The sequence below is a fragment of the Macrosteles quadrilineatus genome, unplaced genomic scaffold (assembly GCF_028750875.1).
Source record: "Macrosteles quadrilineatus isolate MER2022 unplaced genomic scaffold, UCM_ALF_1.0 Scaffold_5__1_contigs__length_97177068, whole genome shotgun sequence".
NCBI lineage: Eukaryota > Metazoa > Arthropoda > Insecta > Hemiptera > Cicadellidae > Macrosteles > Macrosteles quadrilineatus.
In genome coordinates this window covers 65232012-65250404 of record NW_026542598.1, presented here as the reverse complement: position 1 = coordinate 65250404, position 18393 = coordinate 65232012, and the positions used below count along the sequence as shown (strand labels likewise).

At 36.3% G+C, this 18393-nt stretch overlaps 1 protein-coding gene across 2 annotated transcripts in view; it reads left to right on the top strand.

Annotated features, from left to right (window-relative positions):
* LOC128994550 (A disintegrin and metalloproteinase with thrombospondin motifs 9-like) overlaps positions 1-18393 on the top strand; it is a 216678-nt gene that overhangs the window by 178188 nt on the left and 20097 nt on the right. For both annotated transcript variants that reach the window (XM_054419174.1, XM_054419173.1), the window contains exons 8-21: positions 2993-3151; positions 4083-4232; positions 6034-6181; positions 8929-9113; positions 9637-9798; positions 10216-10304; positions 11481-11660; positions 12149-12319; positions 12910-13079; positions 14335-14461; positions 14967-15093; positions 15638-15842; positions 16397-16561; positions 16959-17123. In XM_054419174.1, the coding sequence (XP_054275149.1) occupies positions 2993-3151; positions 4083-4232; positions 6034-6181; positions 8929-9113; positions 9637-9798; positions 10216-10304; positions 11481-11660; positions 12149-12319; positions 12910-13079; positions 14335-14461; positions 14967-15093; positions 15638-15842; positions 16397-16561; positions 16959-17123 (2203 nt within the window). The remainder of the gene's footprint in view (positions 1-2992; positions 3152-4082; positions 4233-6033; positions 6182-8928; positions 9114-9636; positions 9799-10215; positions 10305-11480; positions 11661-12148; positions 12320-12909; positions 13080-14334; positions 14462-14966; positions 15094-15637; positions 15843-16396; positions 16562-16958; positions 17124-18393) is intronic.

Below are 18393 nucleotides of genomic sequence, written 5' to 3'. Positions count from 1 at the left end.
TTACTCCAGAATCAGATTCATACTAAATAAAGAGGTGTAAATAATGAAAACGTTTGGTCCATACCTCAGGAAAAAAAATTTTTACTCCTAAGTTTCTAACACTGCATTGGGATTAGTATTAAAACACCGCTGAAAAATCAATCCGATAAAACAAGACAGTGATACGTAAAATATGAAGTGCACGGGCTAGATGCGGCGCCTGTGACGGTGGCGATGTTGTGTGTTGCGTCATATCATCAGATGGATGGGTACGTGTGGTTAATGTCCTGATGACACTCTGACTGATGACCTTGTCACGTGACCGACCTTGTGACACTTGTGTCAAGGTCAAACCCCAGCCGACACTTCCGATGTCTGATTTACATATTTGTCGTCATATCGTGTAGTGGCGTGAAAGGTGAGATATGATTTTAGGAAGTTTTTTTTCTTGTATCTTTTGCGATATGGTTACTCATTGTTTCGATAAACGTTTTTTTTTTATTAGTTTTTAATCAAGTATATTATTTTTTGTATACTAATTGAAATATCACCAGAATAAATGTAGGCTTCTATTTTAATTTCAGTGTATCTTATATTTGAATTTTAAATGTTTAAAATAACCAAAAATCTCTTCAAACATAAATGGCATAATTATATCTGAGGTAAATTATTGGTCTCGCCGTAATTGTTACACTAATGTCAAAGACATATTTAATTTTAATATAAATGATTTTAGTAGGTCTTACCACCATACATTTGCAAGTGGGGATTGGGATAGTGTAAGCAAATACTAATTGGTCAGCATTAAAAGATAAAGAACCGCAGTGTTTACGTTTTGTTCAGTCATTATTTCACACTCTTACGTAGTTTGTTGAACGAAACCAAAGCGAATCGTATGAAAATAGTATACAATTGAATTAGTATAATCGTATAATCAATGTTGGATGTGTAACTGTTTTACAGTAGATTTAAAGAGCCAGCGTCTGTTCAGCGATCTCACCTTATTGAGAAGTATATGCAAAGTATCCAATAGTCAATGGTAAAGTCTACTAGTACTAGCACAGACAAGCCCTTTTTGTCTATGCTAATAGTACTTGTAAACATTCTTCGTAATAGGTGGTTTTCAAAGAGTAGCTACATTTGACTTCAAAATTGCAAATTCAGTACAAAAGCTACGCGTTCGTATCTTGTTATTCCACTAATTTTTTTAGGCTTGTAACTCCATTCCAATCTTGTTTGTTGTTGCGTCTCCATCGTAATTGGTCATTTCAATAATTTATTGCCATGTGGCTTTGTGAGTACAAGAACGAACATGTCAAGTCCTATAATGCTATTGCCTCATCCCAGAGAAAATCCACACCAGGGCTTGTAAACAAAGTCCCGGTGTTTTTGGACATAAGTTCTGTAATGGACGATAAACACCATAAAAGATAATGACCCAAACCGATGGGAACCGAGTGTCGTAATTGAAAGTTTGTAGTGTCCAACCCAACCACGCTTAGCAGTGATTGTAACCTTTAACTCGATAATTAATTAAATTACAGCATTTTGGTTCCTCAACTATGCACCTGCCTGGTGATGGAATTTCTGAATAGGTTTAATGCCCTAATAAATTACTTTCTCCTACTACATTAATAGTTATGTGATGTTTTAGGAAGACTAGGAGTCTATAATTAGTGTCAGAGTAGTATGTGATCAAATTCAATCGTTGGACGTTTTGTAAGATTGTAGAGTCATTAAAAAATGACTTGAATATATCGTGCATATCTGAAATGTTTGAAGAAACTTCAGAAATCAATCGACAGTCTTGGAATGTTATTGCTGACATAATATCAACTGCAAGTCGATTATATGGAAATTTGCTTGATTCAATTCATCCGCTCTCTTGTCCTCATCTAAAAGGTCACATAGGTACTATGATAGACCAGAAAACTCTAACCAAAATTATAATTTATTAAGTAAGATACACATTTTTAAGATTTTTGTTTGCTTTAACTAGTAGGATATATCTTCAAGATATTCCAAGAACAATGAATTTTTAAACAAATGTACATGATGTAAATGCATTTAAGGGGAGTCTGTACCTTTTTGGTGAAAAAAAAAGATTTTTTTATTTTTATCTTAAAAAATTCTCCAATTCTTTGTGTTTATTTATATATATAACACTTCATATTTTGCAAAAGTTTTTTTATAAAAAAAAACAAATAAATAGTACTGCACGATATTTTTCAATGTTCTTAGGATGCGCGACCTAAGCCCTTTAGAACTTCAAGGGCGTTTTACCGAAAATAGTGTTTTTAAAAGTTAGGTACGCATAACTTAAAAACTATAAGAGATAGCAATATGAAACTTCACACACATCTTCTTCACATCATGGTGAGTAGTGCTTGATACCTCTTTTAGTTTAAAATGATTTGGTTTAAGTCATTACCAAGGTAACATACAAAATAAATCAGGTAAAAAAAATTGCATATTTTATTTATAAAAATAAAAAATAAAAAACAAGAATATATTTAAGTTTTAACTAGCAAGCCGGGTACCCTATGGCATAGAGATCATGTAGGAAAAATTTCACTTTAAATGGTTAATAGGTTGCTGAGGAATGCGTACCTATATTGGTGCATATCTTCCCATTTAAATAGCATTAGGGCGTAAAAGGGACAGACTCCCCAAAACAAATGCACATGTTTTCCTAGCAAAGAAAAATACGAACTTCTCATCAAATTTTTGCCCCCTTCTCTTCCTCTTGTCTAGTTTTATCTTCCTGTAGTTTTCGTTTCTTGATTACAACCTTTCATTTCTCATCCTAATGTTTAGCTTTATTATTCTGCCTCCCGTAAAATTTCTGCCTTTTTCTCCATTATCATGTGGATTGGGGATTTATCCTTCCTCTTCTCATAATCCCCATTTTTCTCTTATTTTATGAGAGTTACTTTGCATCACTTCCATTCTCACAATCTTTTTTCTTCTCGTTTACTTTGGTAACCTCTTTATTTGATCATATTTGTTTCAGAGAAAACATCTGCCGCAACCCCAACAGTAACAACGCCAAGTGTGAGACGCTCGGCCTGGCTGAGCTTGGTACCATGTGTGACAAGTCTTCTAGCTGTGCTGTGGTGCAGGACAACGGACTATCTGCAGCATACACCATTGCCCATGAACTTGGCCATGTGTAAGTACACACTGCATATAACCTCTGTACTACATCAGAGAACACTAAGTAAGCTACATGTTTCGACACGGAAGCCAGACACCTGTACTGTACTTGAAGAAACATTTGCTGTTTAGCTGTAGCCAAGGTACTTTAGAAATTTAAAACCCAACATAAACAGATTACGCCTCCATGCATGTACCGAACGAACAAAAACTTCGCAACTTTTTGTAGATGACCCGAAGATTATGCTAGAATTTACAAAATTCCCAAACGGATTGCACCCCTTTCTACAAAAATTATCATCATGAATGTAGACAATCATAAATGTATAATCATACTGTAAGTAACTACACACATTTAAATGTATTTCTGTTTAATTTTTGCACATACATCAAGTTTGGGTTTGCGTATGTTTGGATGGAATTAATAATGATTTGGGAAAGGTTTAATAGCTTATAAGCTTAATATATTATGTTTTGGGGGGGCTTTGTGATTTAACAGTTGCCTGGCATAACTCTGATGTTTCTTTAATTAAAGTTTCTCTGCTGATGTACACGCAATATCCACATGCTTGCTTACTGCTAATTGACGTCATAGTTTGCTAGTATGACGTCAACGATGGTAAATATCACACTTTGAGACTTCTCAGCTGATGACGTTGTGGTTGTATATTTTCCGGGTCAATAAGTGCTTCCTTTGCATTACTCTTGACGGTATCAAGACCAGTGGCTGGACTTACTCTTTGTCTTTATGGAGCTACAGACATTTTATGGCGTCGGGCCCGCGGCTTGCTCTCCGCAGTTCATTCGCTTCATCGACCGCAGGAGGTTTAATGGTCGATTGATGGATACAGCACTTACAGTAGCTTTTATAGTAACAACTGCAATATTACACGTGTAGGCTAGTACTGGACTCACATATGATTGAGTTTTATTTTTCTCTGTTGTAGGTTGAACATGCCCCACGACGACGACGTCAAGTGTGAGCCATACAGAAGGGGCCATGTACAGCACAAGGTTATGTCTCGCATGTTAGACCACAACACCGACCCTTATGCTTGGTCTGAGTGCAGCAGGCATTTCCTGACAGAATATCTCGAGTGAGTAGAGAAATAAAAACATATTTTTAGATTTATTTGTACTTTTTTTAGTAGTTTAGTATTTGCTAAATTGCTTATTTCAGCAATTTCCATCTCACCAAGATATTATCAATGGTTTTAGAACTTCTTTTGATACCTGAAAGCTGCGTTTTGCAGGTAGGGAATAAAAAGCCAGTACATTGGTCCTTCGTGTCAACCACTTATTTCAACTAAAATATTTCTTTCTACTAGAAAGATTATATTTTCATTTCCCCATCAGAATATGTTGGAGTGAATTTGTTGGACCTGTTTAACCCGTACTGCGATGTACTATTATAGGTTCACATTAAATGTTCTATGTGTTTGCTTTAACTCATCGATTATGCGACTGTGCTGATAAGCCTATTTTATCCTTGCCTTTCTAGGTGAAGTTAATACTTTCTGCAATTGCTGCAGATGCTTACTTTTCAGACTCAGACTACATTTTTGCGTTTTAAAATCTATTCAGTAGTCTCCTAACCCTAACCACAAATTGGTCTTCAGAGTCAGATTTAAGTTTTTCTTGCTTCATCCATCTTAAAAATGCAACCCAAGTCTTGCCATATATATTTTTAAAATATTCTACCAAATCTAAAATGTTGGCTGATATATATTTTTCTGTCTCATCCTTATGTCTAGTTTTGATCCTGTATCCTTGATTTCAGTAATAGCATAGATAAAACATAATGTTTTATCCATGGTAATAGCTTTACAAAGTAATTAATAGTATGACAAATTTGTCAAATAACATTAGTCATCTGTGACACGAATCAGCGTCCACCTCCTTATAAAACTACAACCAGAAACTTACACAATGAAGTAACCTAACCCACTAACCTTTGTTGGTCTCTCCATATAAACATCGGGAGCTTCATTTGTCAACCTATTTCAAAACCTGCAGACATCAGAAGCATGTGTGATTTGACATTTACAATTAAAATGTCGTTATCGCCATGTCCGAGCCCGGACTGGTTCCCTTGTACGGCCTCTGTGGTTGTTTCTCTTATCCGCTCCTGAGGAATCTAAAGCAAAAAGTCGCTCTACACTGCCTATTGTCCGGCCTTACTCGTTTTCTTTTTACATAATTTCATCGCCTCCTGACGTAATTCTGAACACATGTTTTCCATTTTTGTTTTCAATCCTTTCTTGGTTTGTGCTTTAAACTGTGAATATGTTGTGTTTAAACAATTGGATAATATTTCATTCGTAAATATTTGTATGGTGGGATACTTTTTACTTGTGATTAATTTGGATTGCAAAATCTAGTTTTATTGATGAGCTAGATGAGCTTCTTACTGCATAGGTACAAGTATTTTGACAAAACAAACACTATGTAAACCTTTGAAACTAGATATGATCAATGCTGACTGGGTTACTTTTCTCTACACAACATTACATTGTTACATTGTTACATCGTTACATTGTTTAGAATTTACGATACAGGCAGCACGTCTGTCCCTCAAGAACGTCGTAAGAGATTCTCCGCTCCCTTCTGGAATCCCTGATGATTACTTCTATCATTGTGAACACCGTTCCTCTGTTTAGGAATAGGAACACTAGATTATAAATTTTTAATGTTTTTTTTTTTAAAGTATGCCTAATATTTCGATCACTCTGATACATTTTTGAAGCACACTGCTCAAAATGTTAAGATCATGGTTCAAGTCTGTATATAAGAGAACGCTTGGATCATTACGTAGGTTTGGATGTGTTATATATTGTGTGTTGTTGTGGAGGTCGGATGGTTGCCTAGGTTTGGATGTGTAAGTGTTTTCTGTTGTAGAGGAGGCTACGGAGAGTGTCTGCTAGACAGACCAGGGACCAATCAGCTGGGTGACCCGAGCACTCGCAAACAGCCTGGGCAAGACTTCTCAGAGGACAGACAGTGTGAACTAGTCTATGGCACGGGGTCCAAGATATGCTCATACATGGTGAGTGGGTCTACAATACACAGTGGGGTCCTAAACAGCCAGCATACGGGGGACGTGGACTAAACAACGTCTGTTTAGATCACTGCATAAGCTCGTATATTTTAGAGGGCCTCATGCATTCAGGAGAAAATATTAGAAATCCATTTATATACCAACAATTTCGGAGAATTATCCAAAATTTAATATATTGTGTGAGCATTTTAAACAATTAAATTGGTTCAATATTGACGGAAAAAGTAAAAAATCTCGCGACATGTAAAGAAGACACCGGCTGGTATTTTAATCATCCCAACTTGCCGCTGCCAAAAGCAGTTAGCAGGCACTTCAATTAATTAAGACTATTTAGCTCTAGGAACGCAACCAGGAAGTAAACAAGCTAATTTTATCTACCTCTAACGATCGCTCTACTAACAGGACAGGCTTACTAGAACGCCTTCACTTACAGCCACGCAAAGTAGTAGCAGTACCGATATTGCAGCCGCCACATTGTAGGCGCCATCTCTATACAGTAGTGCAGCAAGTTCACCTCGACTACTTTTAATTTTGCTTCAAGCTACATACTACATACATTTGTTACATTCACATTAAAATTAACCTCTTCATAGTTACCATACGTTCATTTTGTTAGGATTTACCTGGTTTTGTATTTTACTAAGCACTATTCTAACTAGGATTGCTTTCATAGCAGTGAAAGCCAGTTAAGCGGAGCAATCACGTTTCATGGTTTTTAATAAAGCAATAATTTCTGGGTCATTTTATCAACCTGACCAATTAGGGGTTATTTGTTTAGTAATGGGGGCGGCACACTTTTTTATTAATGATTCCTGTAAGCACACTTTTAGCACAGTTTTTTTTTTTTTGCCATGGTTTATAGATCTGTAGCTGAAATGCGTGGGCTGGGTAATTTTATTACCCTGACCAATTAGGGGTTATTTGTTTAGTAACGGGGGTGGCACACTTATTTTATTTACGATTCCTGTGAGCACACTTTCAGCACAGTTTTTTGGCATGGTTTATAGATCAGTAGCTGAAATGGGCGGGCTGGGTCATTTTATCACCCTGATCAATTAGGGGTTAACTTATTTGTTTTATTTATTTGTTTACGGTATATTGGTTATTGGTTTTAACGGGAGTGGCACACTTATTTTCAATGATTCCTGTGTGCACACTTTCATCACAGTTTTTTGGCATGGTTTATAGATCTGTAGCTGAAATCGCTTAACTTAAGTTAATAACACGATAATATGGTTTAAAAATTAGTGCATCAATAATTGTTGTTGGGCGGGCCAGAATCACGGCTGGCCCGCCCAACTACAATTGATTATATCATAATTATTAGCACACTTTTTTTAAGTGATTATAAAGAGCACACATTTTGAAAAAAGTGTGCTGGAATGGGTCCTTCCACCATGGGGTGGGCCAGCTTCACGTCGCAGAAATGTTTTCTAAACACACGACTGGAGTGGCAACACTGACTGTGAAGATCAGCTGTTGCAGTTGCACTGCTGTCTGCTGTCTGCCCACTGTTCATATTGATGTTGTTTGTTTTGTTTTTGTTGTTTGTTGTTTTGGAATTCGCCAATTCGGAGTCCTGACCAGACCTACTAACTAACCTATAAATCCTCGGGCGATTGATTCAAAATTCCAAAAATATATATTGTAGGTACCTTTTTCCTGTTTAGTGTAGTGGATTGAAATTTGTTTGTGGTCGTGATTATGGTAAGAAAGATAGCCTAACCGACTAACATAGTAATTGACTATGTATACTGCATAAACATCAACGAATGTTTCTTTAAAGGTAGGTAAGTGAAGGCATACTAGCATAAATTTAAGCAAACATATTATAACCAAGAATAAACTCTTTACTTCTTGGTGGGTAACTTAAGTAAAAATTTTGTTAACAGACCTGAAAATGTATGTTTTGTGGTACCGGTAACTGGTAAATGTAGGACACATTTTAAATAAAATATAGGCCTAAGTTAAGACTTATATGGTCGAAGAATCTTTGGTGCTCTGCATAAACTTGGGTTTACAAGAAATGTATGTAAGTTAAACACTTATTAGCAGGAATATCAAATATGCTTATTTGAATAGCCTAATACATTGTAAGGCTTTGGTCAGGTTAAGATAAGATACCCCTAGGCCTGGTTAAACTTTATTTAGGCTTAGTGGGCGAGACTAATTTTGGGTACACTTCCATAGGCCTATCTGTTGGCACAAACAACCGAATGAAAATATCGATCGATATATCGTTTGGTTAGTTAAGTAAGGGTAAGGTTAACCTACCCTAACCAACCAAACGATATATCGAATAAAACAATTGAATAATCAATATTACTCATTCGGTTGTTTGTGCCAACAGGTATGGAAGTGAACCCCTAATTATCGTGTTATTAACTTAAGTTAAGTTAAGCTATTAGGGTAAATATTAAGTATTTAGGCTCAACGCTCAAATATTTCAGTAACTTACTACCTGTAGGTTTTCATAAGGCTTTATAAAATATAGATAACTAGGCCTAAGTTATGAACATGAAATGTTATTCAAATCAATGTCACAACAAAAAACCGTGACAAGTAGGCCTACAAAGGTTTTTGAATTCCTTTAAGGAGGTTTGAATAGGTAGCCTATTTTAGGCCTAACAGAACACATTTAACTTATAATCTATGTGAGGACAAGATTTTTAGATTTTACTAATCTTGTCGTTATCAGCAACAATCTCAGTATGAAGATAGAAATTCTGTTTTAGCCGATCTGCAAGCCTCTGTGGTGCACTACTGATGTGGGGGAAGAGGAGGGATGTCGCACCCAGCACATGCCATGGGCCGATGGCACTCCCTGTGGGGTACACCAGTGGTGCCAGCGGGGGGAGTGTGTGCCTCATGACCCGATGGCACTCAAACCCATCAACGGGGGATGGGGCGATTGGCAGGGGTAAGAGACAAGGTCATTTAGGCCTACATTAAATTCACCTCTATTTAATATTTAGATAGGCCTAGAGAATTTTCTTAATTTTCTAAATCAGTGAAGGAAAAACATATTGTGTGTTATTTCCTACTTTTACAAATGTTTTTTACCCTTTGTTCCCACATGTTTAACTTGGAACTTAGTTTTTGAAAACAACTCAGACTGCTAAACGAGAGTTACTTTTAACCCCGTTGATAAATTGGTATTGGTTATTAAGAGAATCATAATTAAAACTTCACTTACAAATAGCTATCTTTGTGAGTACTGTTCGTATTTAAAAAGCTGTATCTCACTTATAGTTTTTTAGTTCAAAATTTAGTTTCTGACTTTTTGTTTGACTTGACCAGGAACAACCATGTACCGTAGCCCACCAACTGAACAAAAACAACCTATACACACACTAGTTCTATTGTGAATAGCATTTTAAGAAAAAATAATCTAGTTTATTCTTAGCATAATATTTAAGCTTAGCTTTTATAACATAATGCAGGTGGGGAGAATGTTCCCGCTCGTGTGGTGGGGGTGTGAAACAAGCGTTCAGAGACTGCAACAGCCCGGCTCCTGCCAATGGGGGAAAGTATTGCATCGGCAGAAGAGTCAAATACAAGTCCTGTAACCATCATGAGTGTCCTCTCGGCAGCCAGGACTTCAGGTAAAACACTAAGTCATGAGAAAACATTCTATTTTCATGTTCACATCAATGATTCAGACTTTGGATACATTTTTTATACTTTGTCAATTATTTCATACAAAAATATTAGGCCTAATGGTGTTTTATTCAGGCATTTAAAAAATGCTAGCCCTTCTCATCCTGGTGTAGATTTCATGGAATCGTGAAGACAAAAAACAAACTGATTTTCTTAGCCTGAGGTTGAGATGTAATTGTTGAAGCAGAAAAATGCACTACTCTCCAGGAAAAAATCTTAGATTATTTGAATTTTTCTAAAATCTCACTCCAGCATCTAAATTTAAGTAAACTCCTGACCTTTCTTGGAACAGTTTTCATTTCAGGATGATTAAATATTAGTGCAAATCTTATATTCCATCCTTATATATGCGTTTGTTTTAGAGAAGAGCAGTGTGCCGCTCACAACTACAACAACCTCAACATTCCAGGAGTTCCAAAAGATGTCAAGTGGGTTCCTAAATATGGTGGAAGTAAGTTTGGTTTGGTTATTTTTTATTCTTGTCTTCCCAAGAAAATGGGATATTAGCAGGGTTGTCGGTATATTAAGGTTCCCTTGGAGCTCCGTCGCGGCCAAGCGAACTAGTTCAAATCTGAGACCAGCACCGTATACTTAGTTTCGTCCACTTCTGTTCTATCCTGTTACTTCACCTATGTGACAATTAGTCTCGTCATGTTAGGTACAAAAAACTATAAGGAAATCTTTTGCTTCCTTCAAGTATGAATCTTGTTCTATGATTGAGGCACCAAACCCTATTGAAGTCCATCGCTAGTTGACGGGTGTGAATGAAGTAAGATGTTTCAGCATAAAAACTTTAAAGAGTAAAGGGAATTTGGAGGCGATTTCCACTATTTTAACAATGTTTTGTACAGTCTATAGGCCTAATGGTCCAGGTTTTTCATTGGTCTTGTTTGCAGAAATGACCAAATTTATGAGAATGCTGCATGCGGATGTGACTGAACAATAGAGAGATTAAGTGATAGATGACGTCAATATTAGGGGCTATTAAGGACGTTATTTGGTAAACTGTGGTAGTCTTAAACAGACTAATGAATCAGCTAGCAAACCTGAAATGTAATCACTGTGGCTTAACTGATGAACACCCGCAGCTGGCTTTGCGCAAATGTGTACAGCCTTCTGCCAACTCCCTGCTCCACTAATGCACACTTTTTAGTGCTTAATACTTTTCTGCATATACATCTCTGTCATCTGGCAAGAGATTTAAATAGTTAAACAAACACACATAGCCTATATCCTTATATCCTAGAAAATCTTGAACACACAATTCATTCTTGGTGGTAGGGTTGTTTTTCCTCATTTTTCCCTTTTAGCTAATTTTATGATGAGACTAAACTAGAGTAGTTGTGAATGAAGTAAGGATCAAGGTTTTGGTCTCAAATTTGAACTACCGGTACCTCGTTAGGTCTCCATCACTACTGATTGAAAAGACTTTGTGCTATTTCCCATTTCATATTTAAAAAAAGTTTTTTTCTTATTCTAAATAAAAAAAAACTAGGCCTAACTAAAAAAATTGCCTCTTAGCAAATTTCAGGAAGAGTTAACATCCACCTTATGGCGTTGTAGCAAAATAAAAAAATTCAGAGCTATCTAATAAAATTTTCTTATGGTGAATTATTTACAATTGCAGTTGGACCAGCAGACAGATGCAAGTTGTATTGCCGTGTGGCTCACTCTAGTGCCTACTATCTTCTTAAGGAAAAGGTCATTGATGGAACAGTCTGTAGTCCAGACACTTACGATATCTGTGTTAACGGCATCTGCAGAGCAGCTGGCTGCGATCATGTCCTGGGCTCCAACAAAGAGTTAGGTATGACTGCTCTACTTCAGTGTCTAAATAATGAAGATTCATACATCATTTTACAAATGAATATTTAGGTTTTTAAGCTTTATGAATGGTTTCACACAAGTGATGTGTCAAAACCAAAAGGAAATGATTGAAACCACCTACTTTTCAAAGTTTCTGTTTCAAGATTTCATTCACAAGTTTAAAAAACCAGTAAACACTTGTGCCATTACTCATTATTCATTGTATCAGCTAAATAAATAGTTGGCTAAAATACAGACAGCAATGCAGTCTTAGGCCTAAAGATCTATAAATAGTTAAAAAGTAACTCTAAATATTTTCCGTATTAAGTCCAGTACCGTCCTCTATAATCTTTATTTGTAAGTATTGAATTCAACTTAATTTTCACTGATATCATCTGTATCGTTTGATTTGGCCACAACCACTGTTCAGGTTTCTTTCATTGTTAATGTTTTATTAACCATAATAAATGACAATGTTCGTATCCCTAGATTACTGTATGGAGTGTGGAGGGAACAACTCAAGCTGTCAGTTGGTATCTGGCAGTTACAACACATCTCAGTACGGATATACCAGGGTTGTCCGGATACCCGCTGGATCATCCAACTTGGACGTGAGGCAACACGGCTTCCGAGGATCTTACAAGGATGACAACTACCTAGGTAACGGTGTGAAGTGCTCTGATGCTGATTGAATTAAAAAGATTTTCTATTTCAACTACGGTTTAAATGCAAAATAAAACACATATTTGGAAATGCATGTAAATTCATGCACTCCACACTTAAAAGTTTAATCCCCAAGGGGTTCAATATCCACTTTTAAAATTGCGTAGAAATAATGATTCGTTTAAAAGTTTAGTACACGTATATTAAACTGTATTTTTTGTAGTCTTGAATACAGTAGTGGGTAATTTAAACATTGCAATAAAGTAGCCTACCTAGGACCTATTAATCAACTAAGTTACACTTTTTTTTATAAAGTGTGATCTTATAATCTCAACAGTTTTTGAGGGTTTTCATTTTTATCAGACACAAACAGGTTTTCGTAATTTATAGTCCTGGTATTTATATTCACCTACGGTATAAAACCTGCAGTAAGATCATTCCGCAAGCTAGTTCCCCAATTGGTTCTTGATAGCGTATATAATAAGATTTTAGCAAGTAAGCTGGAATAGATGGGTTAAAGGTTGTTGATCTTATATTAAAACTATCAAATGAACTGTACGTTTGCATGAAGCTGTGTGTGTGTTCAGCACTGATGGACGGAGAGACGGGAGAGTACATTCTCAACGGCAACTCCATAGTCAGTATGTTCCGCAAGGTGATTCTCTACGGGGGCACCACATTGGAGTACTCTGGCTCTGACTCTGTGGTGGAGAGGGTCAACTCCTCCAGACCCCTCAGTAAGGATCTGCTTATTGAGGTAAGCAGTAGAGTTAACATGATTTGAGTAAATAAAAAAAAAATCAAGTTTAAATAATGTATTACTTAAATGCAGTTTTGACGTTAAAAATACAAATTTTTTTATGTGAATGTGTACTTTTTAGATAATTTGTCGTAAAATTATAACCTACTAAATTTTGGCATTAAGCTCAATTGAATGAAAAGTAGAAGCTTATTAATTTGGAGAAAAAAATTATAAAGTATGTATGTATAAAGTTTAAAGAAGAATTATTGGAGTCCTAAAACACATGTGTTTTTTTTACTAGTAAAAAGAAAGTTAAAGACGATAAAGATCTGACAAATAAATGTGTCATCCACTCACTATAACAATCAATAAAAGCCATTAACTAAATAGACTCAGACTTTTATCTCACTTTACTTTGTTATCTTTATATGTATCAGTACACTACATTTTTTATAATGATCTAACATTACTCTTGTGAGTAGCACAATGCCTAGGTTTTAAGTATTCCAGCTAGGATGCATGCTTGTCTGATAAGAGTTTACTCTAGCAAGAGGAACACAAAGAGCTTTTGATTTACGCAAAAATTGGAAAAATGTTTAATATTTCACTGTTAGCGCCATCATTTTTAACCTAGGAAGGTTTGAGTTGGGAAGAGGCCAACAAGTTCAATGTTCAATGTTCAAGTTCAATGTTGGCCAGAAATAAATTTTTCTTCCCAATTTATGTTTTACAACAAAGTCACCTTATTTGGCTGAAAATACTACAATTGACAGTGAAATATTTTAATTTTTGTTTATGTAGCTAATTTCTTTTTGTTTTGTCGTGCCAGATTCTCTTTCCCATTCAAATAAAGGCAGATCTGCATATGCGACATTCACCAAGCACTGTGCAGCTACTTGCCGAATCACAATTCACAACTAGTGTGGATGGGTGTTTGCCTACTTGTCATTTGGACAAGTCAGTGCTTTTAGTTTTTGACAAATATTCCGTATAGATAGACAATATACATCTATTTCCCTTAACAAATTGACTGCCTTGAAAGTAACGAAGGTGCCCACTGCCCACCTTTGCTTTGAAATCACATACCAACACAAGTAATATCAGTTGCCACTTTTCAAATATTGGCACTTGACAAAAGCTGCTTGTGCAGACCCTACTTTAAACTGCAGTGCAATTCTAACAAAAATCCTTAAATGTCTTATACGTTGAAAGACCAAGGTCTCATTTCTGGTAATTTATAAACGACTTACCAGATAAACCATGTTGTCAGGTGTTGTCAGTGGGGAATCTGTACCCACCAGATATCAAGTACAGTTACACAGTACAGCGCACCTCCTTGGCTCAATACTCCTGGAGAGTGTCGGAACAGTGGAGTGTATGCGATAAGGTCTGCAATGGTATGTTTGTATTCCCTCCTTAGTATAAATACTATAGCAACTAGTTAGGACTAAGCATGTGTGTCAAATAAAGTGCTGGTCATTTAATTATGAGAGTAAAATTGAACTTTTTAAAAAGTATTTTCCTTTTATGCCTATTTTCATTGATAGAAAAGTATGATTACAATTGCAGATAGGCCTACATTATAAGCTGTACATAGTTTGAGTTGAACAGTAAAAGAAAAATATTTCCTATAAACTTGAAAGAAAGTAGTATTACTGTTTATATACTTTAATACCCCTAATTAAAAAAAAAAATTCTAAACCCCAACCAATCTGTGATAATTACTTGCCCTAATGTCGTAGTCCATACCTTAAGCTGTAATAAAAAGGTAGGCTGGACAACTGGGCTAAAGGAAGGGTAGGCTTTTTGAGGCTTGAAAAACTTCCTCTATTAAACAACTACCTCCATTAAAAGCCTCATGATAGTAATTATTTAAGCTACAATCATTCTCTTATCTTGCAGGAGAGATGCGACGGCTTCTGGTCTGTGTGAAGGTAGAGAGTGGACAAGAAGTGTCGTCTGACATGTGTAATGGGATTGACAAGCCTGAGCCTCCTGCAAAGCCTTGCAACAATCATTGTGTTCTCAGGTACAAAAGTTGTCCACATTCATAAATTCTGCTAACAATTAGGGCCTATTCCTAAAAGCATGATTTTTATTTTATGGTTTGAAAGTTTTTTCAAATGATCCATTCTAACTAACCAGTCTAAATCGCAAAGAACGTCTTCCACGGTCACGACGAAATCGTGAACACCTTCCGCGGACTGGTAGACTTAATCAATCATCTTCACCAGCAGTTGCAGCAATACCACGAAAATCATCAGTGATTGCTGTGAAATTGTCATTTCTATCACACGTCGTTGCAAACACCTTCTTCTATGATTACAAAAATAAAAGCTCAGCTTCAGATGACCCGTGGTGTGCACCCACGATATTTTTTTAGCCTGATCTAATCTGTTGAACCAATTTTTGGCCTGACTGAACCTGATAATATTAGGGACCCGTAGGCCTCTAGCCTATATGGTCCTATTTCACATGACTGGGCCTTACAAGTAATGGACTAGTAAAGAGTCAAAGAGACAGTGATGTATTATTTTATTTCATTAACTGCTAACATAAACACACTGTGACAGGTGGCAGATCAGCAGGTCTGAGTGTTCCTCACATTGTGGTGAAGGAGTGAGGGTGTTGATGGTACAGTGTGTACAGCAGTTCCCTGACAACAAGGTGTCGTCTGTACACAACTCCTCATGTGCACACCTCGCGCTGCCACCAACCCACGAGCCCTGTGTGGGCCCTTGCGACCACGCACACTGGCGTTTCCACGACTGGTCTCCGGTGAGTGAGTTCTCACTTGCCATATTTGGTAGCGTTTTTTTCCAAATATTTAGGTGATAAATTTTAATCATAATTACAGAAGGCAACAAACTTAGCATAGTAGTGTGGCCTGGAAGAGAGCCAAATTCGAGAAATTCTGGAATACCAGGAAAAGTTGTCAAAAATTCAAACTGAGAATTGGTATAGCTAGTACATTTTTCTTTATTTCTTGTAAATTGAAACAAATATATTTTCCAAGAAAATGTGCAACATACATTTTTATTTTTTGCTAACTAGCTAGCAACTCCATCATGTATGCATGACTCACATAGTTCAGTCTCAATGTCGGCAAGTAGTTTAATTTCAATTGGCAAAGCCAATGTAGGCTACTGGTTGAATCTACAGAGTACTGGGTAATACTGGGTTGAACCGTGTATGGGTTTGCCAAGTTGTATTAGCTCAACCTTTTTAGAATATCACCTAACCCCTGTTCTTGTTTAAATGTTACTGTATACATTTACTTTAAATGTTACTACTTAAAATTTACACAATGCACATGTTTTGTATTGTTTCAGTGCTCAAAATCATGTGGTTCTGGAATTCAGAGGAGAGACGCAGATTGTGTCAATGATATGAACGAATTAATGGAAGAGAAAGAATGTCGAGAAAGTGAACGAATTGTCGAGAGAAGCTGTAATACTCAGAAGTGCCCCCACTGGGCAGTCGGGGAATGGGCTCCTGTAAGAATCTACTTTTTTTGAACTTTTAACACCTTCTGAACCTTTAAAAAATTATGAAGAGCATATTTAGAATTTTTAGTTCTTTCCAATTTAATTCTTAAATTAAACTGTGCAAAATGAATTATCTTCTTTTGAGTTGTTCACTGTAAGCTATCTTTTATCATTTCTACCTTTTGTTAAATGTTCTGTCCACTGAACGTGCTATGTTTAATCTCTAGTATAAATAAATACTGTCTCTTTCTTGGTGCCCAATACTTTCTAATTAAAAACCACTTCATTTTATTTTGTAAAGAAAAAAGGCTGTAAACAGGTTAAATAGAGCTATCAAAAACATTAACGTGTAACTGAAGAACAGATTTTTTCAAAATATCATGTTTAATACATTGTTTGTCTGCAGTGCAGTGTGACGTGTGGCACTGGGGAGCGTGTACGGCCGTACTGGTGTCAGCTGGGCAATCAGCTGGTGACAGCACCGGACGTGTGTGGACGAGACATTCCCCACCACAAGGAGGCCTGTCGGAAGGAGGACTGTGCGTCTTGGGTCGTTGGTGACTGGTCTCCCGTGAGTATGCACTTGTTCTGCTGTGCTAATGATTTTAATATGTTCACTAATAATTGTTGGCATTTTGGCACCAAAATGCTGAAAAATATAGCTGTTAAAACCATATTGTGACAGCTTTCTTCATTTCTTGGTATGGGAAATATGGACATGCGGTATCATATGTTTGAAATTCTAGGTTAGGGAGTAGGCCTAACAATTTATTTAGTCACTGGTCTAGTGTCAATCACTAATGCTCACCATAAAAACTTCAAAAACAATGTCTGAGCAACCTAAAATTTTATTATTTCTAGATATCATTGTCAATATGTACAGTCTAACCTTGATATAACGAACCTCGATATAACGAATTCCTTGATATAACGAATTTTTTTTAATCCCCCAGAACTCTCCATAAGACACAATGTATATTTTACCTCTACATAACGAACCAACCATAACAACGACCTTGATTTAACAAATTTTTTGTGATTTCGGCTAAAATAAGACACCTCAATATAACGAATTTGTCATAGTCAGAACCTCTACATTGCGAATTTAACCTCTGCATAACGAATTGTCTACGTCTTTCCCTCGATATAACAAATCCCCCACCCAATTATTGTTTTGGGAAAATCTGTTTCTTTATCAAATGAAGTGGAAAGGTCACGTCATCGCTTGCGCTAACATTCGTCTGCTCCGTTTTACATCTTTGTCTGCTGTCGCTGCGCGCGCTATGTTGCAACTGAGAACTGATTTCATTCACTGAGGACTGATGACGACGTAATGTTTAGTAAGCTTTGATTGGGCGATATGGGATAACTATGGTGAATTGTACAATTTTTGGATTAAGAGAAAACTAAGAAAGAATATAAAAACAAAACCAAAGAGAAAGAATAGCAACATCGTTATCTTAACATTCCTTTTACGAGTGTTTTTATTATCCTTAAGTTGGCTATGATTATACACTTTTATAATGACTTATCTAATAATTTATTGTTTTCAATACGATTTGTTTCAACTAGCAACACCAATGCTATAGTTAATGATTATTATTGACATTCATCTGTTGTGATAAATCACTACTGTACTGTAAGTAGCCTACCGGCCTATCACGAGCAGTAGCTTACAAAACCTTCTACTGTTTTGTTTTGTTCTTTACATGGTTTATGACTACGCAATACAGTGTTTGGCTAGGTTTTAGGAGGGTTAGAACAAGCTGTGATTTCAAACTTACAGTTTTAACCTGTACCAAGGTCAATGCCATTGTCATGATTGCGCAATATTCAAGATC